Source organism: Bos grunniens, chromosome 29 (genome assembly GCF_055505025.1).
Source record: "Bos grunniens cultivar Pamir isolate PY7600 chromosome 29, Bosgru_T2T1.0, whole genome shotgun sequence".
NCBI classification, from domain to species: Eukaryota; Metazoa; Chordata; class Mammalia; order Artiodactyla; family Bovidae; genus Bos; species Bos grunniens.
Genome location: NC_141193.1, coordinates 2631965 through 2659036, shown reverse-complemented (window position 1 = coordinate 2659036; position 27072 = coordinate 2631965). Strand labels below are relative to the sequence as shown.

At 51.7% G+C, this 27072-nt stretch overlaps 2 protein-coding genes and 1 long non-coding RNA gene across 8 annotated transcripts in view; 2 read left to right on the top strand and 1 right to left on the bottom strand.

Annotated features, from left to right (window-relative positions):
• Nucleotides 1-1378, top strand: part of OSBPL5 (oxysterol binding protein like 5) — a 67584-nt gene extending 66206 nt beyond the window's left edge. For all 5 annotated transcript variants that reach the window (XR_015157627.1, XM_086383899.1, XM_086383898.1 and 2 more), the window contains one exon: nucleotides 465-1378. Coding sequence is in view for 4 of the 5 variants with exons in the window: in XM_086383899.1 (XP_086240025.1) it covers nucleotides 465-603 (139 nt within the window). In the remaining variant the exon portion in view is untranslated. The remainder of the gene's footprint in view (nucleotides 1-464) is intronic.
• Nucleotides 1322-3771, bottom strand: LOC147341708 (uncharacterized). The gene is made up of 2 exons (XR_015157629.1): nucleotides 2983-3771; nucleotides 1322-2730 (listed from the first exon to the last, which is right to left on the bottom strand). It is a non-coding gene; the product is annotated as an uncharacterized LOC147341708 (long non-coding RNA).
• On the top strand, nucleotides 3404-27072 carry LOC147341707 (uncharacterized). Of its 2 annotated transcripts, XR_015157628.1 has the most exons (10): nucleotides 3404-3913; nucleotides 9176-9263; nucleotides 9980-10108; nucleotides 11738-11852; nucleotides 12440-12762; nucleotides 13302-13378; nucleotides 20676-20819; nucleotides 21325-21350; nucleotides 22117-22372; nucleotides 25854-26862. XR_015157628.1 is itself a non-coding variant. In XM_086383902.1 (9 exons), exons 1-8 carry the CDS (start codon nucleotides 3479-3481, stop codon nucleotides 22348-22350), a joined length of 1248 nt encoding a protein of 415 aa, XP_086240028.1. In that variant the 5' UTR covers nucleotides 3404-3478; the 3' UTR covers nucleotides 22351-22372; nucleotides 25854-27072. The 2 variants fall into 2 exon arrangements, 1 of the variants encoding a protein (XP_086240028.1); XM_086383902.1 differs by lacking the exon at nucleotides 12440-12762 and having other exon boundaries at nucleotides 25854-27072.

Here is a 27072-nt window from a genome sequence, read left to right as displayed (position 1 = left end):
CGAGGCTGCTCTCCTAGGCGTGCAGACGACGGCCGTCTCCTCCCTGCGTCCTCACAGGGTTGTCCCTCTGTGTGTGTCTGTGTCCTGACCTCCTCTTCTTAAAGGACCCCCAGTCCTGTGGGATGAGGGCCCAGCCTAGTGACCCCATTACTTTATTTACCTCTGTAGGGGTCACACCTCCAAACAGTTGTGTTCTGGCTGCTGGGGGTCAGGACTCCAACACAGGACTTTGCAGACTCTGTTCAGCCCACAGCAGTGGAGGTGGGAGGGGGGATGTGAGAGCCCCAGCTCCACTAGCCCTGACCCCTCGTCCTGGAGGGTGTGCCCAGGGAGCCCCAGGCAGCCACTGTGCCCTGGGGCCCTCCCCTACGCGAGCCCCCCGGCTCCGTTTTCACCCGAGGGCCAGACTGCTCACCGTGCTGCTTGGCTGGCCTAGGCTGAACCGCCACGCCCTCTCGTTCCAGGCACCTCTCGGCCATGCTGAGCTCCATGGCCCGCACCAGGCAGGCCCCAGCCCTGGGCCCCCTGCACAGCCCTCGCTCTTGGTTCCTGCTCTGCGTGTTCCTGGCGTGTCAGCTGCTCATTAACTACATCCTCAAATAAGAGCCTGGTGGGGACGGCGTGGGCATTGTCTGCAGGACTAGGGGGCAGGGGAGGCCGAGCATCCCTCCCAGGCACCTAGCACTTTAAGCCAGCACCATGGAGGCAGAGACTCCGTGAGCACGGCCCCCGTGGACAGAGGGACCCACGGCCGCAGGACAGCAGGAGGGACCTGGGGGGGTTGCCGCATGGGATACCCCTGGCGAGGCGCTGGCCTTTCCCACAGGGCCCTCCCCCCACGCTGGCCTTAATGCTGAAGCCAAATGCCACTCTCACCCTGGGCCACGCCCTCTGGCAGCCTTGCCTCATCACCCCCTCCCCAGGCAGCTGCAGGGGGGCTGATGGTGGAGGGGCAGGAGGGCCCCCGGGCTCCAGGTGTTGCCCCTCGGCAGGGGTGAGTGGGAGGCTCTGAGGAGCAAGCCGGCACCCCAGGTCCTCTTGGGGGCCCAACACACAGAGCGCTCCTTCCCGAGTCCCCGCCCACGCTGTCCTGGACGGGCTGCAGGTGGGCTCCGGGCGCCGGCTGGGCTGCGATGGGGCTTCCTTCTGCCCCCTGTGCTGTCCGCACGGTGGGGCCCAGTTCATACACTTCACAGGCCCGGCCCATCTCCCTCAGCGGGGACATGCCAAGCTGGGGCGGGCACAGGTGAGCGTGGCGTGCCTGGGGGGCATCCCCGCCTGGGCCCGAGGGGGGACACTTTATTCAGACGGATGCACGATCTTCCCTTCACACACGTTTTTAATAAACGCAATTGCAATATTGTAGGCAGGCTGCAAACAGTGTCTGTCAACTGGCCTCTGTTCCTGTGTCAAATGCCGTGTGAGTGTGTGTGTGTGTGTGTGTGTGTGTGTGTGAAGCTCTGCACATGCAGACACCGACGGGGCCGTAAATTAAGCTGTGGTGGTGCCACCTGAGCTGACCAGTTTTGTACCCGTGTTCTTGCCCCTCCTCCAGTTTGGGGACACGTCTCCATGCATGAAATAAACAGACGCACGTGTGTGCTGCCTTCTTGGGGAAATTCTGGAAACCAATAGGGTTAGGGTGTCTCAGGGGAGAGATTCGATGCCAGCAGAAGCTGTTTGGGGCTGGAGGGGCCCAGGGAAGGGTCGAGGCCTTGAGGATGGAGGGAAGAGGTCTGGCGTGGAGGGGCGTGCAGTTTGCAGGAAGCAGAGAGAAGCAGTCTGCCGTCCCCCGCCCCACCTCTGGGGAGCCAATGCAGGAGGCCGGGGACCCGTCCAGCAGCCGATGAGCCGGCTCAGGACACGGGGCCGCTGCCCACGGGGCACTCCAGGGGGCATTTGGTCTGATCCCTTCCCCACAATCACGACCCACTCCCCCCCTCTCCAGCTGCCCCCAGGCAGCCCCTCAGTTCCACTGTGGCCACCGTTCCCAGTACTCCTGGCCACCAGGTCCCAGGGGAGTGGGCTGGCCTTTGCTGGGACAGCCCAGGATGCCCCTGAAGGGGCAGGTGGGGGCAGCTGCTGAAAACCACACCCCACAGTACAGGGAGACTGCAGCCCGGCCCCGACGGACAGGAAGGATACAAGCGAGAGGCCGCGGGACAGGATGAAGGAGGGCTGGGGCCGAGGAAGGGGCAGGTGTGCCCTGCCGTCCCGCCCTCCTGCCATCCCCGCCCTCCCGCCTGCACCAGTCACAGGGGACTCCCAGTACTCGCTGAGAGCACTGTCCGCACTGGCACTGATGGCTCCACTACATGGCTCCACTCCCTGCGGGGGGCAGGGGGGGTACTCTCCAGGTTGAAGTGGTCTGCACCTTGCCACTGGGACAGGCTACTCTGGACCCGACGCCCTGGGCCACCTGTCTTGCACCCTGGACCTTTCAGGGCAGACTGGGTCACCCAAGTGCAGCCTGACCCACCAGCCCCTCCACCCCCTGCCCCCTGCAGCCTCGGAGTCTCCTCCACAGTTCTCTTCATATCTTTGGTAAATGGAGAATTCGTCTAAATCAACAATGACAAGAAAGCTGGGTGGGCATAGTCCCAGGGGAGCAGGTGGCCAGTGCCCAGACAGATGGTTACGACACGCTCCTGTGTCAGGCAGCTCCTCCAAGCGGTGAGGACCTGGACTTGGTCTCTGGGTCCATCAGGTCAACTCTTGGGCATCTAGATGCTGGTGGTGAAAAATCTAGAATGATGTGGGGTTCAGAGCTGTGCTTTGCACCCCCCACCCCACTCAGCACCCCCTTCCTGGCCCATTGACAGTGGCTGGCCTGCCTCCCAGGGCAGCTGGGCAGGAAGAGGATGGAATGGCGGTCTGGTCAGGGAGGGTGGAAACTCAGGAGGGCCTGGGGCCAGGGCCACACCCTGCCCTCTAGGTTCCCCAGAGCAGCAGGAGGAACTTACACTGTGACTGTCGCCTCACCTTGTCACCTTTGGGGAAGTGACAGCAACTTCTAGTAGAAAGACTTTCTAGCAGACGCGATCCGGTCCGTTCAGGGCTCAGAGGCTCAACAGCTGGCCGGCCCCTCCTAGAGCATGGGATTCTAGGCGGGGGTGGGGCGCGGGACGCTGGAGGAGGTGCAGGAGTGAAGGGGCCTGACGCCCCCTGTTGATGTGCTGGGCTCTACCCTGCTCTCCGCAGGAAGGAGGGGGCTCACCCCCTCGAATCCTCTCATCCATTGGAGGGCATCCCACCCACGTGGCTCTAACCTGCAGCTCAGAGAATCCGGGGGGTCGAGGAGGGAGGGGAGACACGTGAGGTTTGCAGCAGCCTCCGAGCACTCGCCGGAGCCCCTGGGGCATCTGGGCCCGAGGGCGCGCGCGCCGCGGGGACCGCCTGGGCGGGGCTGGGGGCTGGGGCCTGGGTCCCCGGGGCGTGCAAGCGGGATTGGTGGCGCGGGCAGGGAAGAGAAGGGCCGATGTACGTGACCCTCACCCCACCCGGGCGCCCCTCATCCCACCCCCGCGTCGCTTTCGCTGGGCTTGGCGAGAAGCAGAAAGGGCAGTTCTCTGCTGCTGCTGCTGCTGCTGCTGCTGCTGCTGCTGCTGCTGCTGCTGCTGCTGCTGCTAAGTCGCCTCAGTCGTCTCCGACTCTGTGCTACCCCAGAAATGGAAGTCCACCAGGCTCCCCCGTCCCTGGGATTCTCCAGGCAAGAACACTGGAGTGGGTTGCCATTTCCTTCTCCGGACGGTTCTCTAGAACCAACTCCTCAAACCGCTCGCGATTGGGCGCGGCGGTGTCACGCGCCGGAGGGGGCGGTGCCCAGGTCTGCCTTCAATTGGTCGCGCACTGCCTCGGCAGCGTCACAATGCCCGGGATGCGCGCTGTGTTCTTGTGCTGGATCCTGATTGAGGTGGGACGGCAATGGCGGGGCCCGGGGCCTGCGCGGCGGGGCTCGGGGTGGGGAGACCCGGGGATGCGGGGAGGACGGTGTGCCGGGGCGCGCGCCCAAGTGAGGCTGGCACCGGCAGGGGGACCCTAGAGGAAAAACTTGGACGAAGCGTGAGTTTCCTCATAAAGGAAACCCAGTACCCAGCGGGGAATCTTCCCCATCCTGAGCCCCATGCGGGGTCCAGCCTGCTGCACCCCCTCTGCCTGCCGGGGAGCGCTGCGGGGGCTGGCGGAGAAAGGGCGGGGTGGGGGCCGGCGAGTGGGCGCGGGGCGGTGGGGCGACGAACGGCGCGCAGGAGACCGGCGGAGATGGGAACGGGGGAGCTGGAGGAGAAGGGGGCGGCGCGGGGAGGGGAGCCCGGCGGAGATGAGCGCGCAGGTGCGGTGGGTGAGGAGGTGGGGGCGGGCGGCGGTGAGGCAGCGGAAACTGACCGCACCTTGCCTGCCAGCCGCGGCCTCAGCACTGGACGCGGTCCAAGTCGTTTTAAGTTTTAAAAGCTCACGCTGACGTCATTGTGCTTTGGCCCCAGGGAAGATGCTTCGGTGCCTTTTCTTCTGCCTCTTGGCCAGGCATAAATCTTTCTTGGTGAAGTATCTGTTTTAATCTTTTGCTCATTAAGTTTTTTTTTTTTCTTCTGATTTTTCAGTTTTAAGTATTCTTCATGTGCTTTGGATATAAATCTTTGATCAGATAGACCCTTTTAGAAGGTTTTGTCCAAATTTGTGGCTGGTCTCGTCATTCTCCTAACCGTATCTTTTGTAGAAATTTTCTGTTTTGATGAAATCCAGTTGATCACTTTGTCCCTCGGTGACTGTGCGTTTAGCCTCCTGTTTTCTCCTAGGTTTTCTCCCAGCAGTTGTTATAGTGATATCTTTTATTTTTAAAATTTTTATTTTATTTTTGGTTGTGCTCCCCCTTGTGGCTCAGCTGGTAAAGAATCTGCCTGCAAGGTGGGAGACCTGGGTTTGATTCTTGAGTTGGGAAGGTCCCCTGGAGAAGGGAAAGACTACCCACTCCAGTATTCTGACCTGGAGAATTCCATGGGCTGTATAGTCCATGGGGTCGCATCACTGACTCAATGAACATGAATTTGAGCAAGCTCCAGGAGATGGTGAAGGACAGGGAAGCCTGGCGTGCTGCAGTCCATGGGGTCACAGAGAGTCGGGCCTGACTGAGCAACTGAACAATAACAACAAGGGTCTAGCTGCATTTTTTTTGCACGCAGATGTCTAGTTTTCTCAATACCGTTTCTTCGAAAGACTGTTCTTTCCCCATGAAATGGTCTTGGTGCTCTTGTCAAAAATCACTTGACCACATACGTGAGGGCTTGTTTTGGACTCTGTTCTATTCCAGATATTTGTCTTATGCAAGTTCCTAAGTGGAAACCCACTCCAATATCCTTGCCTGGTAAATCCCATGGACAGAGGAGCCTGGCGGGCTACAGTCCTTGGGGTCGCAAAGAGTCCAGCACGACTGAGCGACTGACCACATCTCCCCATCTCCCCTCCGCCCTAAGCAACCACTAATCTACTCTTTGTCCCTAGTTTCCCGATTCTAAATGGTTCACACGAATGAAATCACATAATACACGAGCTTTATGACTGACTTCTTTTACTTGGCATGAGATTTTCAAGAGTCATTCATGTTTTTCAAGGCTCATCCATAGTATTCCATTGTATGGATTTATCCCATTTTGTGTAACTTTTAAACAAATCTGTAGGTAGAACTGTAGATGAAAAGAAACCGCTGTATCCATTTCTTCCCCTGTACGTAATGGTCCGCTCCCCCTCGCTGGCAGTTCCAGCAGTTTCGGTCCTTGTTGTTCAGGCGCTAAGTCGTGTCCAAGTCTTTGCAACCCCGCAGACTGCAGCACACGAGGCTTCCCCTGTCCTTCACTATCTCCCGGAGTTTGCTCAAACTCATGGCCACTGAGTCAGTGATGCCATCCAACCATCTCATCCTCTGTCGTCCCCTTCTCCTCCATCTTTCCCAGCATCGGGGTCTTTTCCAGTGAATCAGCCCTTGCTGTCAGGTGGCCAAAGTACTGGATCTTCAGCTTCAACAACAGTCCTTCCAAAGGGTGGTCAGGGTTGATTTCCTTTAGGATTGACTGGTTTCTCTCTTTTGTCCAAGGGCCTCTCAAGAGTCGTCTCCAGCCCCACAGCGTGACAGCGTTAGTTCTTCGTTATGGTCCAAGTCTCACATCCATTTGTTTGTCCTCCACCCTGAGAGTAACAGGCATAGATTATTTATCTCTTAAAAATTTCAAAATAATTGGTTTATCCTCTGAAGCAGTCCGAAGTATATTTCTTCAGAAAGTAAAATTTCACTTTTGTGAGAACCTTCGTCTTGACACACTCCTCATCTTGATTGCGTTTCTTCGCATCCTGTCCTAACTGCCTTTGGGCTGTTTATTCCTCTCTCTCTCTCTTTTCTTTCCCAGCCTGTGGGATTAGTTCCCCTACTAGGGTCAGACTCCCCTCGCCCGCATTGGCAGCTCAACTCTTAGCCTGGGAGTGCCGAGGAAGTCCTGTCTCTGACTCCCTTGACCTGTCGCTGTTGCGGGGTCATTACTGCAGAGTCTACCTCAGCAGGAGAATTTGCGTGACCAAGCTGGTGAGAGGCTCCGCTGGCTCGTTTAGTGGTGCGTCCTTACCGAAAGCACCCTCTGTTCAGTTGCTCGTTGCATGAGTTGAATTTTTCAAAAGATGAATGAGCTCATATTTAACCTCTGTGGAACTAGCTCTTTATTCTGTAGCCTTAGCACGGTCAAACGGCACGGACCGATCGTATAATAGCGTGTTTCTCAATTGGGGTTCATCTCATGGCTTCTCATTTACAGTGAACATACTGCCCCGGTGGTGGTGTGCTGTGCTCTAGCGGCTTAGTTCAGGCGGTGGTCGCCAGGCTTCTTCGCTGTGAGGTCACTGTCTTCCCTGTGTTGTTACCAAGTATCTTATGTGGAGTTGCTTTGAAATCATGGAACTATTCTTTCCTCTCATACTTTCATTTATGAATGTTAGCATTTATTGATGATTCTTGCCTGAGAGAAGAATCATCGTTTACTTTTTTTGTAAAGTAGATTTTCTTCTTTATTTTATTTATTTTTTATTATTTTTAAAATTTACAATATTGTATTGGTTTTGCCATATATCAACATGAATCCGCCACAGGTATACGTGTGTTCCACATCCTGAACCCTCCTCCCTCCTCCCTCCCCGTACCATCCCTCTGGGTCGTCCCAGTGCACCAGCCCCAAGCATCCAGTATCGTGCATCGAACCTGGACTGGCAACTCGTTTCATATATGATAAAAAGCTATCCAAATACTTTTTCTCTGTGACTTTTTGCTTCATTTTTACTAAGGTGAAAAATAAATCAGAAAAAAAATACAAATAGAGTCTTTGCCATTGGGGGCAAAAAAAAAAAAAAAAAATGGATCTGGGAAGACAGGGCATAAGGGAAGCAGAAGTCGGAAAAGAAAGGGAGAAAAGAAATCACACAGAGAAAATGTGATATCAGGAACAGAAAAGTAGATGGTAGAAATTGACTGAGAGTACGAAGCCAGTGCATATAAATAGGCTAAACTCATTTATGAATTATCAGGATGAATTAGAAAAGTCTAGCGATGCGGCGTTGTTCAGAGCTATACCTAAGAGACAGTCTTACAGCAGAAACACAGCCTCCTGCAGTGCAGGCGGACAGACAGAGGTATGGGCCAGGGGTATTCTCACTCACAGCCTTGTCACAGTCAGATTGGAGAGCGTGCAGGCTAGAAAGCGTCCATGACTCAGTGACCAGAGGGAGAAGCCTCAGAGGAAATAACCGCGGATCCTGCATTCTACTCCTCCCCTGTGATAGGATCGCTCTAGTACAGAATTAACCACACTGACCACACGCGGAAAGGAAACCGCGGTCCAGTCCCTGTGAGCCTCTGTCAGCACATTTTCACCAACCTGTCAATATATAATCTTGCTTTACGTGTGTCTCTGTTTAAAGACATCTGATTTAATATATACTTAATTCACTAACTGGGAACTCACAGCCAGTGGCACTGTATAGGCTGCCTATACAAAGTTTAAGATGCCTTTTGTCTACATATGTAGACACATCCAGCCTTCTGTCCTTCAGAACACCAGGTGAGACTGGCCAGGAGACCTTGCTTTTCTTTCCTTTTTGCCAAGCCACACGGCATGCTTGATCTTAGTTCCTCGGCCAGGGATAGTACACGCGCCACCCCCTGTAGTGGAAACGCAAAGTCTTAACCGTTGGACCCTAGGGGACCATTTTAAACGTCAAAATCACCAACCAAAGACATGAAAACCAGGTGCAGAAATTCTACAGTTTACACTGAGAGCTGGCAGAGGAAGGCAGCAGCGCCTGAACTGGACCTGTGTTTCCAGGATGTGTTGAGCACAGACTCTTGCCCTTCTGGGCACGTCCAGGAAGGCATCAGGGGTCTTGACATTGGGGTAATGAACACATTTCAGCATGTAGGCAAGTTCAAAAACACAGAATTCAGCAAACAATTGAGGCTCAACTGTCCTAGAGAAACAGACGTGAAACCGTATGTAAACAGTAACACCTCAAAGTACAGAAAGCAAAGAATGATGTAATTACACGGTGAAGTCTAGAGCCCACAGACGTGGTACGAGAGCTTAGTATACCTCAAAGCCAGAAGTCAAGCAGGATAGGAAATCGGTGCGGATTTGCAGTTACTGGGACCTTGTGATCGATGGGCTCCGGTGTGTCCGCGCGTGTGCACATTCATGGGCACAATGATGCACACATTGAGATACAGACGCTCAGATCCCCATTCCCAACACAGACGGTGTCCTCTCTTGACAAACTCTTGTGCACCTGCTGAAAACATGAACTGTATGCTAGAAGAAAATCAAAGACTCACTAAATTCCAAAGGCTCACGACCACAAAAGGTCTACTTCTGACCAGGCACAGGGAATAGACGTTAGCCACGGAGGTATCAACAGATGCACACGCATCTGAGGATGAAAGAGCGTATTCCCCACACAACCCTGCTCTGTACTGCGAGTGGGGCAGCAGGGAGCCCGAGGAAAGTCCCCGGCCTGAGCCTGCCCGACGACGTCCCCTCCCGAGGGAGGCCGTACCCCGGGGGAGCTGACACTCCCTGCTCAGGGGTGTCGGTGTCTGCTCCCGTCAGGAGCGGAGACATCTGGAATGCCCGTGTCCCCTCTCTCATTGAAGGTGGCTGTGGCAGCAGGGCAGACCTCCTGTAACCCAGGCGGATATGAGGTTCCAGGCGACCTTTCCTGTAGCAGATTCTGCCCGGCTGGTGAGTCTGGGGTGATTTCCAGAGCTTTCCAGGGAAGACTTCTGCTTGGGAGAGGGGAGGTCGGGGACACGTTGAGCTGAGCTGGGGGCAGCCTGCGGGAAGAACCTGCCTGTCTGGGATGGGGGAGAGTCTGTCCTTGGCAGCCACCAGCACCCTGAACCCCGCCCAGACACACAGACACACGCCCATGTGATCAGTGAAGTCCCTCCCCAGCCCCCTCTGTGAGGGGCAGCTGGCCCGTCACCACGGGCATCCCGCCCCAACCCCCACACACACCTGCACACATGCCGTGCCTTCCAGGGGCCCGTGGTTCAGAGCCCAAGCACCTGGTACCTGGACCCGTAGCCCCATACCCTCCCCACACTCCCCAGCCCGCCCACCTGTGCACACACTATAGACGTTCATATGCACACGTCTCTGCATTCACACGCACTCCTGCAGGAACCACGTGTAGGGAGCAAAGTGAAGTCTTGTGACCTTGCTCCAGCGCCCACGCATTGCAGGGCATCGGGACAAGCTGGGGGGTGATGTGGGTCCCTGGTCTCTGGGACGGACACCTGTGGCCTGGGATCAGTCCAGCTGTTCCCAGGAGGCCGGGGTGGGTTGGGGGTACTGTGCGGGGGGTCTGGTCTCCAGGTGACTCGGGACCTCCTCCAGCCAAGGCCTCAGAGACTGGGCGGGGTCCCCACCTGCCCTCCGTGTCCCGTCTCACGCAGGCTACTACGTAAGCAGACCCATAAACCAGGACCACCACATCGGAGCCTGCTCGCAGTGCGAGTCTGGAACTTTCAGAGCTCATCCCAACGAGCAGACACAATGCACGCCGTGTGCCCAGTGCAGAGAGGGTGAGTGGTGGCAGTCCCGCTCACGTGCCCCGTTGGCCCGGCCCATGGGAACCTCCCCAAGGGCAGTGAACGGTCCCAGAGGAGCGCGGCGGGAGCCGTCGTCAGGGAGCGCTTGTTGGTCACGATGCGGTGTGTGTTGCCTGAAGAAGCAGCTGCAAGTCATTAGGGTTTCAGACTTGCTGAGTATCAGTATGGTACACAGAAGTTCTTCTATCTCTGTGTATCGATGACATTGTTTAAATAGGTAATTTTCCAATTTATTTATCTTTAATTGGAGTGTAATTGCTTCGTAACGTTGCATTGGTTTCTGCTGCACAAAAATGTAAATCAGCTAAGTGTATGTTTATATCCCCTTCCTCTTCAGCCTCCCCGCCCCGACCCTTGAAATGTAATTTAAAAATACCCACTTGCGTTGGCAAAAAAAAAAGATTTTTGGAATAAATCTAGCAAAGCATGTATAAATATATATGTGAAAAAACTACCTTTAATGAAATATAAATACAGAGAGAAATACCACAATATAGGAAACCAGAAGGCTCAGCGTTTTGCTTTCTTGTGCTGTGGCCGTGGTGTGTGGCTTGCAACATCTTAGTTCCCGACCAGGAGTTGAACTTGGGCCCTGGAAGTGAAAGCTTCCTAACCACTGGACCAGCAGGGAACTCATTTGGTGTTGTGTAAGGATCAGTTTTTCCTGGAATGGTGCTTAGATTTTGTGCATTCCCAATGAAAATTTCAGTGTATCAGTGTAATAAATCAATTCATCTTGCCATAGACTTTAAACTGATACGGTTTTATTTTTAAGAGGTAAAAATAAGAGACTTCCCTGGCGGTCCAGTGGTTAACAATCACCTGCTGATGCAGGGCACGCAGGTTCATCCCCTGCTTTTCGAAGATCACACATGCCACCGAGCGGCGACTCCCGTGGGCCACAACCACTGTGCCCACGCACCCTAGGGCCCGTGCCCTGCAGGAAGAGAAGTCACCAGAGTGAGAAGCCACAACAGAGAGTAGCACCCGCTCGCCACAACTAGGGAGTGTGCACACAGCAGGCAGAGCCGCACGGCCAGAAACAAATGCATTAGAAAAAAAAAAGGTAAACACATCCCAGCAGGAGTCGTCATGAACTTGCTGTCCTGACGCCTGCTGGAACAGCTTCCTTCTTGGAAGATGAAAAAACGAGATAGCACCCTAGCTGCCCCTCGTCTTTGACTCAGCAGAGACAGTGAGGCGGAGTGACATTCACGTGGGGGCAGAGAGTTGGCCCCGTGGAAACAGCTGCATAGACGTGAGGTGTGGGTGCAGCCCCAGGACCCAGCCCTTCGCAGGTGGAAGGGCGGAACCCTCCAGCGATGCTCGGAGAGACCGTGTTCCGTCCACACCGAGTAGGGCTGTTGTGACCTTCCTGGGGAAACGAGTGGACACGTTGATTTGGGGTGTGTCTGAGCAGGTGGCCCTCTGCCTCCAGCCCAGATTGCCGGGGCACCCACAGCTCCTCTGCAGACACCCAGACGGCAGGGGTGAGGTCTGGAGGTGGGCGCACGTGCTGAGCCTTTGACTGAGCCTGGACGTGGCCCGGGGGCAGGACAGAGTCCAGGCCCCGGTGACTGACCCTCGGCCCGCCTCCAGCAGATCAGGAAGTGGTGAAGCGCTGCTCCGCCACCAGCGACCAGGAGTGCCAGTGCCAGCGGGGCAAGTTCTACTGCGACTCCGTGGACTGCAGAGAGAGCTGCTTCCGGTGTACAAGGTGCCACCTAGCGGTGGGAGCCGGCCAACAGGCCCGGGCGGGGGTTCTCTTCTCCATTCACCTGTTTGGTTTCGGGTCACTTGCTCAGCCACCCCCTGGCCGGAGCCTCTGTTTTCCCATCTGTGTAATGGGGCTAATGGTAACACCAGCCCCAGTGAGGAGCCCTGAGGATTAAGGCAGACGAGTCACCCGGAAGTTTCCGTGTGGGGGTGAACTGGAGTCATTGCTCATCCATTTCTTCCTCCTCTCATTCACTCATTCATGCGTGACTGTGAGCCCTGCTGTGGTCTGCGGGGTCGTATTGCAGGCCTGGGCCCCAGCAGTGGTGGAGAGCCCCCAACATGTATGCAGTGATGGGCTCACGAGGGACAGAGAGGCTGCAGGAGACAGGGCCCTAGAGCGGAGGCAGGGAGGGCGGGACGCAGGGTGGAGCCGCAGGACGTCCAGGGGGAGGCGCTGTAGGCAGGGGGCGCCCCCCAGGCTCCGGGCCCGGGTGGGATGGCCAGTGCGTGTTTTCTGCCCCTGATGTTACAAATCACCTCGACCGGGAGGCTTTTGAAAAACAAGAAGAATGTATTCTTTCACAGTTCTGGAGACCGGAAGTCGGAAATCGAGGTGTCAGCAGGGCCAGGCTCCCTCCATAGGCTCTCGGGAGGAATCTCTCGCTTCCTCAGCTTTGCCGGCACTCCTTGGCGCTCCTCGGCTTGTGGACGCATCCCTTCCGTCTCTGCTTCCGCCTTCCAGGGATGTTCTCCCGTGTGCTCTGCCTCAGCATCTTCACATGGCCTTCTCTCTGTCTGCGTACATCTTCCCTCTTGTGAGGACGCTGCTCACTGACTGAGGCCCACCCTGATCCGGTGTGACCTCCTCTTAAAGGATTACATCTGCAGAGACCCTGTTTCCACATCAGGTTGCATTCTGTGGTTTCCGGTGGGCTTAGATTTGGGGCAGACTTTGAGGAAGACACTCACAGTGGTAAAGCCACTTGTAAAATCACCTGCCTTTGTAGATTCTTAAATACAACCCCGGCCAGCTTGCGCTGTTGGCTGAGGAACCTGCCAAGTTCAAAGGAAGGACTGCCCCCAGGTCTGGGTCGGTCAGCTCTGGCTGGTCCCCTTCTCCACGAGCTGCATCTCAGGCTGCTTTCCCTCCCAGTAGAGGTACGGCCACGTCAGGACCAGTCCCCGTGGCCACACACAGCTCTATCGGGGACAGAGACGGGGGCACTTCCCCCATCTATCAGAGATTCCTAAGTTTTCTTCTCATTGACTCAGTGTGGGCCAGATAGCCCGGCACATGCCAGACACTGGTGACCTGAAACCTCATGGGCCTGCTGAGGAGGTTGGGTTGGTCCTTCTAACCCCTGACCGGTGGGGTGGTGAGTAAGATTCTTTGGGTCGGCCCGAGCGAGGGGAAAGGATGCTCACAGTTTCTTTGTTCTTCTCTCAGGTGTGAAGGAGACAGTGCCGTCCTTCAGCCCTGCAATGCCACAAGCAATACCATTTGTGCCATAAATCCACAGTCAGGTAAGGGGCTGATTCCATCTCTTAAATTCATAAAGGCCAAAGATTGAGGCTCTGGGGGTCCCAAAGTCCCTGTTGTCACAACTCATCTCTGCTGCTGTAATGAAAGAAGCCAGAGGCTGTGATCAGAGGTGCTTGGCTACGTGTCAGTAAACTTTATTTGTAAAAGTGGGCTGTGGGCCATGGGTCATCCTTCATAGACTCCTGTGTTGAGTAAACAGAATCCTTGTGGACAAGTTATGGCTTCCCTGTCCTTGTCCCGTGAGTTCTGGCTGTGTGGGCTCAGTGTGAGCCCACCAGGCTGACCAGGTAGCAGGTGGAAGGGACTGACCGCCCTGTGAGACCTGTCCTTCCTGACATCCCAACACCTGGCCACGTTCCTGCTTGGCGGGACCTCAGATGGGACTTAGGAATGTGAGTTCGGTGCACACCCCCAACAGAATTGATGCTCCACTACTGAGTATCTGTGCAAATCTGTGCAAGACTATTTTCCTTTTCTTTTTTTAAATTGAAGTCTTGGTGATTTACATTGGTGCAAAGTGGTTCTGTTACACACACACAGATATGTACATGTGTGTGTATGCTAAGTCACTTCAGTTGTGTCCGACTCTTTGCGAGCACATGGACTGCAGCTTGAAGGCCACTCTGTCCATGGGATTCTCCCAGGCAAGAATATTGGAGTCGGTTGCCATGCCCTCCTCCAGGGGATCTTCCAAACCAAGGGATTGAACCCGTGTCTCTTATCTCTCCTACACTGGCAGGCAGGTTCTTTACCACCTACTTCCTCATAGCTCAGTTGGTAAAGAATCCGCCTGCAACGCAGGAGACCTCGGTTCCATTCCTGGGTCAGGAAGATCCACTGGAGAAGGGAAAGGCTACCGACTCCAGTATTCTGGCCTAGAGAATTCCGTGGACTTTATAGTCCATAGGTGGACACAACTGAGCGACTTTCGCTCACTCAGCTCCACCTGGGAAGCGCCATAAATATATGTATACACATATATAGTCAAAGCTGTGGTTTTCCTAATAGTCATGTATGGATGTGAAAGTTGGACCGTAAAGAAGGCTGAGCCCAAGAATTGATGCTTTTGAACTGTGGTGTTGGAGAAGACTCTTGAGAGTCCCCTGGTCTGCAAGGAGATCAAACCAGTCAATCCTAAAGGAGATCAGTCCTGAATATTCATTGGAAGGACTGATGTTGAAGCTGAAGCCCCAATACTTTGGCCACCTGATGAGAAGACCTGACTCCTTGGAAAAGACCCTGATGCTGGGAAAGATTGAGGGCAGGAGAATAAGGGGAGGACAGAGGACGAGATGGCTGGATGGCATCGCGGACTCGATGGACACGAGTTTGAGCAAGTTGCAGGAGATGGTGAAGGACAGGGAAGCCTAGCGTGCTGCAGTCCACAGGTCTGAAGAGTTGGACACGACTGAGCGACTAAACAACAACAACAAATACATACATATTCTTTTTCATATCCCTTTCCATTGTGGTTATTATCACAGGATACTAAATGTAGTTCCTTGTGCTATACAGTGAGACCTTGTTGTTTTTCTGTTTTGTGTGCGGTGGTGTGTATCTGTTCATCTCTAACTCCTAATTTATCCTTCTCTCACCACCACTTCTTTGGTAACCATAAGTTTGTTTTTGAGTCTGTGGGTCTGCCTTTGTTTCCAAAGTCAGCTCATTTGTGTCACAGTTTAGATCCTTGGATAAGTGATTTCACGGGGTGTTTGTCTGTCTCGCTGACATCACTTTGTGTGACCATCTCTGGGTTCATCCAGGTCTCTGCTGAAGTCTTGCCCATTTTTATATTGGCTGTCTGGGTTTTTATTTTCTCATTTGTGATGCTTATCTAGAAACACTGATAATTGTTTATAAACGTGGGACACAAGCTCTTTGTGTCGAGTATCTGGGCCTCTTGTGGACAAAGGTCCTTCATTTTAACAAGTCAGGTTTGTGGCTGTTTTCTGCCAGGGTTGGTGTTCCTCCTGTCCTGAGTGAGAAGCTTTGCTCAGCTGGAGAGGGTGTTCTGTCTCATGAGCTGCCAGAAGCTCCTCTTTATCACTTACAGGACCGCAGTGGTGTCCGTGTGGTGTGAGGGAGGCGTTTTTCCCGCTGCACACACGGACCACACCGCATCGTTCTTTGGATCCAGTGTTCCCCGCCCTGAGTGTTACTGGGTTGTCGTGAGCACCGCGGCCCCCGGGCGTCTCTCTGTTCCAGGGTTCGTGCCGCCCTCCTGCTGGCCTTCTCCTTGGGGCCGGAGTACCCGTTGTCTCCTTCTCCAAGGTCATCAGGCCGTCCTTGGACTCAGCATAGACGTTTACATTTTAAAATAAGCTTCTTAATTTCCCTCGGATTTGAATAACCTAAAAGTGTTTGTTTTACTTTTTATTGGAGTACAGTTGAATTACCATATTGTGTTAGTTTCAGGGGTACACCAAAGTGAATCGGTTACACGTATATCCACTCTTTTTTTTAAAGATCATTTATTTAATTTTTTGGTTGTGCTGCGTCGTCTTTGCTGCACGCGGGCTTTCTCTAGTTGCAGAGAGCGGGGCTACTCTCTAGATGTGGAGTGCGGGCTTCTCATCGCCGTCGTGTCTCTTCTTGCCGAGCACAGGCTCTAGGGCACACGGGCTTCAGAAGTTGTGCTACACGGGCTTAGTTATCCCAGGGCGTGTGGGATCTTCCCGGGCCAGGATTGAACCTGTGTCCCATTCGTTTGCAGACTTAGTTCTTATCCAGTGTACCACCAGGGAAATCCTGTATCCACTCTTTTGTAGATTATTTTCCCACATAGATCATTACAGAGCACTGAGTAGAGTTCCTTGTGTTACACGGTAGGTCCTTATTAGTCACCTGTTGTATATATAGTAATGTGTATGTGTCATTCCCAATCTCCCAGTTTATCACTGCCCGCTGGCCCCCCCCCCCCCCGCAAACACACACACACAAACACACAGATACTGGTAACTAGCAGCTTGATTTTGCTTCTGTTTTGTAGATAAGTTCATCTATAACCATCTTTTAGATTTCACATACAGGTGATAACATATAATTGTCTTTCTCTTTCTTACTTACGTCACTCAGTATGACAATCTCTCTATCCATCCATGTTGTTGTAAATGGCATTATTTTGTTCTTGTTATGGCTGAGTAATATTCCATAGTATATATGTGGCACATCTTTGTTATCCATTCCTCGTTTGTTTTTATAACTTTTCATTTTATATTGGAGTATGCATGCGTGCGTGCTCAGTTACTAAGTCATGGCTGATGCTTTGCGACCCCATGGACTGCAGTCCACCAAGCTCCTCTGTCCATGGGATTTCCCAGGCAAGAATACCGGAGTGGGTTGCCATTTCCTTCTCCCTGGGATCTTCCCGACTGAGGGATCGAACCCAGATCTCTTACTTTGGCAGGTGGATTCCTTACCTCTGTGTCACCTGGGAACCCATGTTGGAGTATAGCCGATTATCGTTTTCAGTTCAGTTCAGTTCATTTGCTCAGTTGTGTCTGACTGTTTGCAGCCCCATGGACTGCATCACGCCAGGCTTCCCTGTCCATCACCAACTCCTGGAGCTTGCTCAAACTCATGTCCATTGAGTTGGCGATGCCATTCAACCATCTCATCCTCTGTTTTCCCCTTCTCCTGCTGCCTTCAGTCTTTTCCAGCATCAGGGTATTTTCTAAGGAGTCAGTTCTTCACATCAGGTGGCCAAAATTTTGGAGCATCAGTGTCAGCATCAGTCCTTCCAGTGACTATTCAGGACTGATCTCCTTTAGGATGGACTGGTTGAATCTCCTTGCAGCCCAAGGGACTCTCAGGAGGCTTCTCCAACACCACCGTTCAGAAGCATCAGTTCTTCAGTGCACGACTTGGTTTATGGTCCAGCTCTCACGTCCAGACATGACTACTGGAAAAACCACAGCTTTGACTAGACGGGCCTGTTTTGGCATTACAATTTCAGGTGGACAGCAGAGGGACTCAGCTATACATACACATGTATCCATTCTCTCCCAGTGGAGAAGGAATGGCATCCCACTCCAGTATCCTTGCCTGGAGAATTCTGTGGACAGAGGAGCCTGATGGGCTACAGTCCGTGGGGTCACAAAGAGTTGGACACGACTGAGGGACTAACAGATTCTCTCCCAAAGTCCCCTCCCATCCAGGCTGCCTTGTAATACTGAGCACATTTCTCTGTGCTGTTCAGTAGGACCTGTTGGTTATCCATTTTAAATTATAGCAGCATATGCATGTTGATCCCAAACTCCCTAACTGTCCCTTCTCTTCTGTCCTCCCCCACCACTAGCAACCGTAAGTTCATCCTGTGAATCTGTTTGTGTTGTAAATAGGTTCATTTGTATCATTTCTTTTTAGATTCCATATGTAAGGGATGTCATACAATATTTCTCCTTCTCTGTCTGACTGACTTCACTCAGTGTGACAGTCTGTAGGTCCATCCAAATTCCTGTAAATAGCATTATTTTGTTCTTTGTAGTGGCTGAGTAATACTCCATTTTAAGCATGTACCCCGTTTTCTGTATGCATTCACCTGTTGATGGACATTGATGTTGCCTTCATGTCCAGGCTATTGTGAATAGTCATGCTATGAGCATTGGGGTGCGTGCATCTTTTCAAATTAAGAGTTTTCTCTGGATATGTGCCCAGAAATGGGATTACTGGATCATATAGAGTTCTATTTATAGTTTTCTGAGGAACCTCTACACTCTTCTCCACAGTGGCTGCATCCGCGGATACACATTCCCAAGACGAGTGTAGACGGTTCCCACTTGTCCGTGCCCTCTGCTGCATTTATTGTTTGTAGTTTTTGATGATGACCGTTCTGAATGGTGTGAAATGATAGTTGATTGTAGTTTTGATTTTTATTTCTCTACTAAGTAGTGATGTCGAGCATCTTTTCGTGTACCTTTTAGCCATCTGTATGTCTTCCACAGAGAAATGTCTATTTAGATCTTCGACCCATTTTTTGATTGCTTTGTTTGGTTTTTTTTGGTGCAAACTGCATAAGCTACTTGTGTATTTTGGAGAGTAATCCCTTGTCTGTTACTTTCTTTGCAAATATTTTCTTTCATTCTGAAGGCTGTTTTTTCATTTTGCCTATAGTTTCCTTTGCTGTGAAAAGCTTGTAAGTTTAACTGGGTCCCATTTGTTTTTGTTTTTATTCTAGGAGGTGGATCAGAAAAGATCTTACTCTGAGGTTTATCAACGCCTCTTCTGCCTCTGTTTCCCATAAGGATTTCATAGCACTCAGCCTTACATTTTGGTCTTTATCCATTTTGAGTTTATTGCTGTGTACAGCGTTAGAGTGTTCTGCTCATTCTTTTGTGTTTACCTGTCCAGTTTTCCCTTCACCACTTTTTAAAGAGATTGTCTTTTCTCCATTGTGTATTTTTGCCTTTTTTGTCAGAGGTTAGGTGACCATAGGAAAAGGCAAAGGCACCTCACTCCAATACTCTTGCCTGGAAAATCCCATGGATGGAGGAGCCTGGTGGGCTGCAGTCCATGGGGTCGCTAGGAGTCGGACACGACTGAGCAACTTCACTTTCACTTTTCACTTTCATGCACTGGAGAAGGAAATGGCAGCCCACTCCAGTGTTCTTCCTGGAGAATGCCAGGGACGGGGGAGCCTGGTGGGCTGCCGTCTCTGGGGTCGCACAGAGTCGGACACGACTGAAGCGACTTAGCAGCAGCAGCAGGGGACCACAGGTGCTGGGTTTTCTCTGGACTTTCTGTGCTGCTCCATTAGCCTTTGTTTCTGTTTTTGTGTGAGTACCGTACTGTTTTGATGACCATCGCTTTGTAGTGTAGTCTAACTCAGGGACCTTATTCCTCCAGCTCCATTTTTCTTTCTCAAGATTGCTTTGGCAATTTGGAGTCTTTTGTGTTTCCATACAAATTGTAGAATTTCTTGTCCTGATTCTGTGAAAACTGCCATTGATAATTTGATAGGGCTTGCATTGAATTTGTAGACTGCTTTGAGGAATACAGTCGTGTTCACAATGTTCAGTCTTCCAGTCCAAGAACATGGGATATCTCTACATCTGTTTTTGTCATCTTCTTTTTCTTTCATCAGTATATTATAGTTTCCAGAGTATAGGTCTTTTGCCTCCTTAGGTAGGTTTATTCTTCGGTATTGTATTCTTTTTAATGTGGTGGTAAATGGGATTGTTTCCTTGATTTCTTTTTCCATTCTTTCATTGTAGGTGTGTTGGAATGCAAGAGATTTCAGTGTATTAATTTTGTATCCTGCACCTTCACCAGATTCATGGATGAGCTCTGTTAGTTTTCTGTAGCATCTTTAGGGTTTTCTATGTATAGTCTCATGTCCTCTGTAAACAAGGACAGTTTCACCTCTTCTCCAGTTTGATTCCATTTATTTCTTTTTCTTCTCTGTTTGCTGTGGTGAGGCCTTCTAAGACGATGTTGAATATTAGCGGTGAGAGTGGGTACCCTTGTCTGTTCCTGATCTTAGAGGAAATCGTTCGTCTTTTCACAGTGAGTGTGATGTTTGCTGTGAGTTTGTTGCAGTGACATTATCATCTTGAGGTAGGTTCCCTCTATAACCTGCAAACACTTTTAAAGGCTCTCTTAACAGCAGAACTAAGGCAGAATGAGGAAGGGCTACTCTGAGAATAAAGAAAAGCCTTTAAGCAGAGTGAGGGTGCTGCGTGGACGACTTGCTCCCTCCTGCTCGGTCCTTGGTGACAGACCACATCATCGCGGCCAAGCATTCCGAGCTCTGACGGGCCTGCACTGCACCCAGTGTCTGCGTGACCGCAGCTCCTGTGGGTGCTTGGAGCTCAGCAGGGTGAGGAGACACCCGAGTGCTCATGCCACGCGTCTCCCCAGGGCGGGCCCTGCCCTGCCCTTTGGGCCAGCGCGGCCCAGCCTGGGTGCCAGGAAGACGGGCCATCTGCTCTCCCAGGCTCCTCCAGGCTCTGCCACCTGCTGGCCCAGGGGTGTACCTGCAGCTGCCCCCACTCTCCCCTGAGCCTCTTGCTGCCCTGCTGGCAGGTCAGATCTGCTGCTGCTTTGAGGGACCAGAGCGAGATACCCCACGGCCTCTGAGCCCAGGGTTCCGTGAGAGCAGGAAGGATGAGCCTGGCTGCCTCCCACTGGGGAGGTCCTGGCAACCGTCAGCGGCAGGGAAGGAGTGCGTGGTGGTTTGGAGCGCATCGGTGCTGCCCCCACTCCTGAGATAGCAGGTCACTTGGGTGAGGAAAGTGTGCCTGACCCTGTGACCATGTCCTCTGTTTTGCCTCCTTCCAGGAAACTCGGGGTCATCACGCGGCGCCTACCTGGGTGTGAGAGTGGAGGTTTACATTTTCATCATTTTCATCCTGATCATCGTCCTCATCGTGCTCATCGTCATTGCTGCTGTGTATTATTTTGTTGTCTACCTTGGAAGAAAAGGTTGGTCCGAGTTGTGTTGACCTGGAGGAAGCTAGGTCAACAAGAGCATCAGGAGCTCAGAGAAGGGGTCTGGGGTCGGTGTTACTGAGCAGGAGCCTCTGGTATAAAATACAGATCAGTTCACATTCTAACGGGGCCTCACGTGTGTGAGCTCAGAGCCACGTGCTGTGTGCCTCCTGACACGCAAGGCTTGAGGCCAGAATCCCAGGTCAGCTGCTGGACACAGGGTGTCCTGGGCGCCCTGGGCCTGGAAGCAGAGAGAAACTGGTGCTTCTCCAGCCAAGGGGGTCCTGGGGAAGGCAGCCCTGCGTGCTGGGGAGGCTTACCGAGTGAGTGCCCCTCCTGTTTTCCCAGCTGCACAGGTGTTCCAGTCAATTTCTTTTTTTGCTGTAACTGTAAATACACTTTCTTTATTGTAAATTTAAAGTACTTCCTCTCGCCCACAGATGTCACTATAATAGTTTATATGATTTGTTTTCATTTCTCTCTCCTTTTTGATCTGCAGGAAGTCGGGATAATCTAAGAGACTCTGTAAGTATTGCCCCGGGATTTGTCCAGGGGAGCCCCAGGAGACATCCCAGGTGGGCGGGACAGCCCCAGGCCTTCCCTCCTGCATCCACACCAGGCCTGTGCGGTGGAGTCTGGGCCCGGGGACATCTGTTCTGGATGACTTGAATTCTGCTGAAGCAAAGGGGGCAGGGGGCGCCCTGTGGGTGCCTGGGGCTGCAGACAGACCCCGATAGAGGGGGACTTAGAACGTGCGGCCCTCAGGACCGTTCCCACAGCTCTGGAAGCCAGAAGTCTGAAAGCACGGGTTGGCGGGGTGGTCCCCTGGGTGCCCTGGGGGAGGGCTCTTCCCTGCTGCTCCTCGTGGCGGCTGGACGTGCCTGGCGCTCCTCGGTTGGTGGGTGATCGCTCTGCTTCCGGCCATCTTCCCTCGGCCTCTCCCGCTGTGAGCCTGTGTCTCTGAGTCTCTCCTTGTGAGGACACTGGTCTCGGAATGTAGGTCCCAGTCTTATGCAGTGGAACCTCAGCTTCACAGACGCTATTTCTACATAGGCCCTCTCACAAGTTCTAGGGGTGAGGATGTGAATGTATCTTTGGGGACCACCATCCAGCCCCCCACAGGTTGACCTGGGACCCCCAGAAGCTGGTGGCACAGAGGAACCTGACCTCCGGCAGTATTCCTTTCTAAAATTGCACACGCTCGCTTACCTGCCATTTATTCCCTAAAGCGGCTTGAGAAGGGCTTGGCCTGCAGGCTCCTGTCAACAGAAGGAATTTCTTTATCCTTTAGTCCCAAGGAATCAGCCAGTCCAGCGACCTTGAGAGGGGCCCACCAACCCCCAGTGAGGACATCAGCCTAGAGTCGGTGGGGAGCTCAGCCCTGCTGGTCTCCACGGGCCCTGGAGGTGCTGAGCTGCTGCAGGGGGCCAACGGAGGTCTAGCAGTGCCAGGGGAGCAGGAGAGCAGACCCGAATGCTCGAGACCACCGGGCCAGGCAGAGCCATCCACCTCCACTGATGGCTAGGAGCAGGTGCCTGGACTGTCCGGTGAGTGTGAACCAGGGCCCCGCCATGCGGCAGAGCGCTCTCTGAGGCAGGCCTGTATGGGGGGCTCCTGCCGAGTTCCCGCCTCAGTCTCCTGGGCTGCTGTAACCACCCCACACCCGGGCAGGGAGTGGGTGTTCAAACACAGATTGTAGTGTCTCATGGTCCTGCATGGGAATACCAGACCGCCTTACCTGCCTCCTGAGAAACCTGTATGCAGCGCAAGAAGCACCAGTTAGAACTAGACAAGGAGCAACGAACTGTTTCAAAACTGGGAAAGAGATATGTGAAGGCTCTGTAGTCTCACCCTGCTTATTTAACTTCTGTGCAGAGTTTAACGTTATGCAGAATGCTGGACCGGATAAATCACAGGCTGAAATCAAGAGTTCAGGGACAAATGTCAACAACCTTAGATATGCAGATGATACCACTCTAATGGTAGACAGTGAAGAGGAACTAAAAAGCCTCTTGAGGGCGGTGATAGAGGAGAGTGAAAGAGTTGGCTTAAAACTCAACATTCAGAAAACTAAGATCATGGCATCTGGTCTCACTTTGTGGCAAATAGAAGGGGAGACAAGGGAAACAGTGACCGACTTTATTTGCCTGGGCTCTAGTATCTCTGTGGACAGTGGCAGCAGCCACGAAATTAAAAGACGCTTGCTCCTTGGAAGAAAAGCAAACCTAGACAGCATGCTAAAAAGCAGACACATCACTTTGCCAACAAAGGTCAGTATAGTAAAAGCTATGATTTTTCCAGTAGTTATGTACAGATATGAGAGTTGGACCATAAAAAGAAGACAGAGTTGGGAAGAATTCATGCTTTCGAACTGTGGTGCTGGAGAAGACTCTTTAGCGTCCCTTGAACAGCAAGGAGATCCAATCGGTCCATCCTAAAGGAAATCAACCTTGAATATTCATTGCAAGGACTGATGCTGAAGCTGAAACTCTAAAACTTTGGCCACCTGATGTGAAGAACTGACTCATTGGAAAAGACCCTGATGCTGGGAAAGATTGAAGGCAGGAGGAGAAGGGGACAACAGAGGATGAGATGGCTGGATTGGATCACCGATGTGATGGACATGAGTGAGCAAGCCCTGGGAGTTGGTGAGGGACAGGGAAGCCTGGCGTGCTGCAGTCCATGGTCTCAGGTCAAATAACAGGGAGGGAACACAGCCCCGCCCATCAACAGAAAATTGGATTAAAGATTTACAGAGCATGGCCCCGCCCATCAGAACAAGACCCAGTTTCCCCCTCAGTCAGTCTCTCCCATCAGGAAGCTTCCATAAGCCTCTTATCCTTCTCCATCAGAGGGCAGACAGACTGAAAACCACAAGCACAGAAAACTAACCAATCTGATCGCATGGACCACAGCCTTGTCTAACTCAATGAAACTAGGAGCCATGCCGTGTATGGCCACCCAAGACGCATGGGTCATGGTGGAGAGTTCTGACAAAACATGGTCCACTGGAGAAGGGAATGGCAAACCACTTCAGTATTCTTTCCTTGAGAGCCCCATGAATAGTATGAAAAGGCAAAAAGATAGGACACTGAAAGATGAACTCCCCAGTTTGGTAGGGTGCCCAATATGCTACTGGAAATCAGTGGAGAAATAACTCCAGAAAGAGTGAAGAGACAGAGCCAAAGCAAAAACAACACCCAGTTGTGGATGTGCCTGGTGGTGGAAGTAAAGTCCGATGCTGTAAAGAGCCATATCGCACAGGAACCTGGGATGTTAGGTCCATGGATGAAGGCAGATTGGAAGTGGTCACACAGGAGATGGCAAGAGTGAACATTGACATTTTAGGAATCAGCGAACTAAAATGGCCTGGAATGGGTGATTAACTCAGATGACCATTATATCTACTACTGTGGGCAAGAATCCCTTAGAAGAAATGGAGTAGCCCTCATAGTCAACAAGAGTCTGAAATGGAGTACTTGGGTACAATCTAAAAACAGCAGAATGATCTCTGTTCGTTTCCAAGGCAAATGTTCAATATCGTGGTAATCCAAGTCTGTGCCGCGACCAGAAACGCTGACGAAGCTGAAGTTGGGCGGTTCTGTGAAGACATGCAAGACCTTCTAGAACTAACACCCAAAAGATGTCCTTTTCATTTTAGGGGACTGGAATGCAAAAGTAGGAAGTCAAGAAACACCTGGGGTAACAGGCAAATTTGGCCTTGGAGTACAGAATGAAGCAGGGCAAAGGCTAATAGAGTTTTGCCAAGAGAATGCACTGGTCATAGCAAACACCCTCTTCCAACAACACAAGAGAGGACTGGAGTGGAGTCCGTGAGTCGGGCACCCTTACGCATCGTCTCAGGGAGCCAGCCTGACCCCTTCTCCGATTCTCCAAGGGGCCTGAGACAAATAAAATGCAGAAGTTGGGACCCCCAGCTGGTGTCTGTGGGGCACACTGGGATGGTCAGGGTGGGCAGAATGCCACCGTTTGAGAAAGGAGAAGCTTAGGGAGCTTTCTTGTCTGAAGATCCACCTTTTCACATTCACCAGTGACATTGGAGCAACACTTATTTGTCAAATAGAACTTCTGTGAGGTTCATCAGGAAAAGGTAGATGTTGGTTTTATTTTATTATACATTTGTGGGGGTTTTTTTAAGTTTTTTTTTTTTAGTGTGGACCGTTTCTAAAGTCTTTTGAATTTCTTACAATATTACCTTTGTTTTATGTTTGACTTTTTGGCCACACGGTATGTGGGCTCTTAGTTCCCCATCAGATGTCGAACCTGCACCCCTGCATTAAGAAGCCCCAACTATTGGATCACCTGGGAAGTCCCTACATTCTTGGTTTTAAGAAAAAACATGAGTCATGATCGCAATTCGTATCTAACTGCAGATTATCAGGTCCCCGTTGGCTGGGTTGCTGTGTGCTCACTGGCACAGGAATCCACAAGAGTTGAGATTTATTGAGCACATACTTCCTGCCGGGTGCTTTTTATAATCTTATTCTCACAGCCCTGGGAGACTATGCCATCACACAGATTTAAAACATGACCACCCAAAGCTCAGAGAAGCTACGAAACTTGCCCGAGCTCTCACGACCTGACCTGGCCCAGCACGCACAGCAGGAGGCCTCCCCATCCCAAGCCCCTCAGCACATCTCTGGGTGGCAGGGCAGGGCATGTGCCCACGTATGCTGCATCCGCAAGGCTTCTGACTTGCCTGAGTTTCCTTGGCTCCTTCTCCTAAGCTCACTGGCTCCAGTAATGAATGAGCAACGGACATGTAAGGAGACACGGCAGGTTGTAGCCAGACGGCCTCCTGGCCTCTTGGCTTGGTCCCTTCTTCAGGATCATCTGAGCTGGCACAAGGCCTCCCAGGTCATGGGCTGTGGTGTGCAGCCCAACGCCGAGCCCTTGGGGCAGGTGGAAACGCCTCTAGGAGTACTCTCCCAGGGCAGAGTCACTGGGTACTCTTGTCTTCCAAGAATGTAAACAAACTCTTCTTTTTTTTTTTTTTTTTTTTTACAGCCATCAATAAGAACTTGTGTGCCGGAGCCAGCCAGCAAACTCGATCAGGTCCCGAGAATGTGCACAACGCGGCTGAGAAAGAATACTACAGCAAAAGAATACTACAGCAAATACGGGGTCGAGAGGCTCAGACACGTCCCCACAAAGGGAGGCGGTCTGAGCACAACTTTATTCAGCATCTTATATTTTTACAGGAGAGCAAGAGAAAAACAAGACAGTTAACATTTTTCTTGGTTGACCTATACATCTTACAAAAAGTCACAAGAAATTTTGCTAGCATGGGAATGGCACCCTGTTATTATTTCTTACACCAGATAACATTTCCCTGTGCGTGAGAAGTTTGCACAGAACTCCAGGTGTCTGCAGTTAATAGTCGCCTAATCTCTGGGGTGGCGGGACAGAGAGCTATATTTGCAAGCAAACCCTCAAGGACTGAGGCAGCTCCCAGGGCTGTGTCCTTTAGATAAAGGACCCCGTTCTCACGGGCAGCTCCCCGCATCTCCCCCTTTCTTTTTATATAGGCGCACGCTTACATTCTTTTAACTGCAGACAACTTCCATAAATGGAATCTTTTATCATCTATAGATCATCAATCAGTTTTTTAATTAAGGTGCAAGAAATAAAACAGTTAAAATTGTTAAGAATAGTCCTCCTATGGCTGCTTCCAAGTGCCAAATACTATTGGCGGTAGGTACATGTCGAAAAAGTTTTTTAACAAAAGACTCAGCTCTTTTTGCAACATCCAAATCAGGTCTGGGTGCATTTTCAATGTTCATTATTTCTTGATGTAGATGCAGTAAATCTGAGGAAATATTTTTATTATGTCAAATATCTTTTAAATGAGCTTTTACCTTATCTCAAGCAGTTATACTATCATTATATTTTTTGGGGGTAACACAGATCCATCGAAAATCGGCATGACATTGTACCCGTAATCTCAACTTTATATCTTGAACCTCTTTGCCTAAAAATTTTACAACATCATAAAGGGCATTCAATCGGTCCTCTAGCTTTTTGTCAGTATCTTTTTGAGTCCCCAGGGTAACGGATACATTTTGTGTCAGATTATCAACAAAAGTTGCAGTTTGCATTGATTGTGCCAGGGACAGGGCTGCAGTAATCCAGGAGGCAATAAGGGTTACCAAAGCTACAAATCCCAGAATTATTAACCCTATTCCCCTGCGATAACACATTAAAGCACCCTCTACTTTTTTCCAAA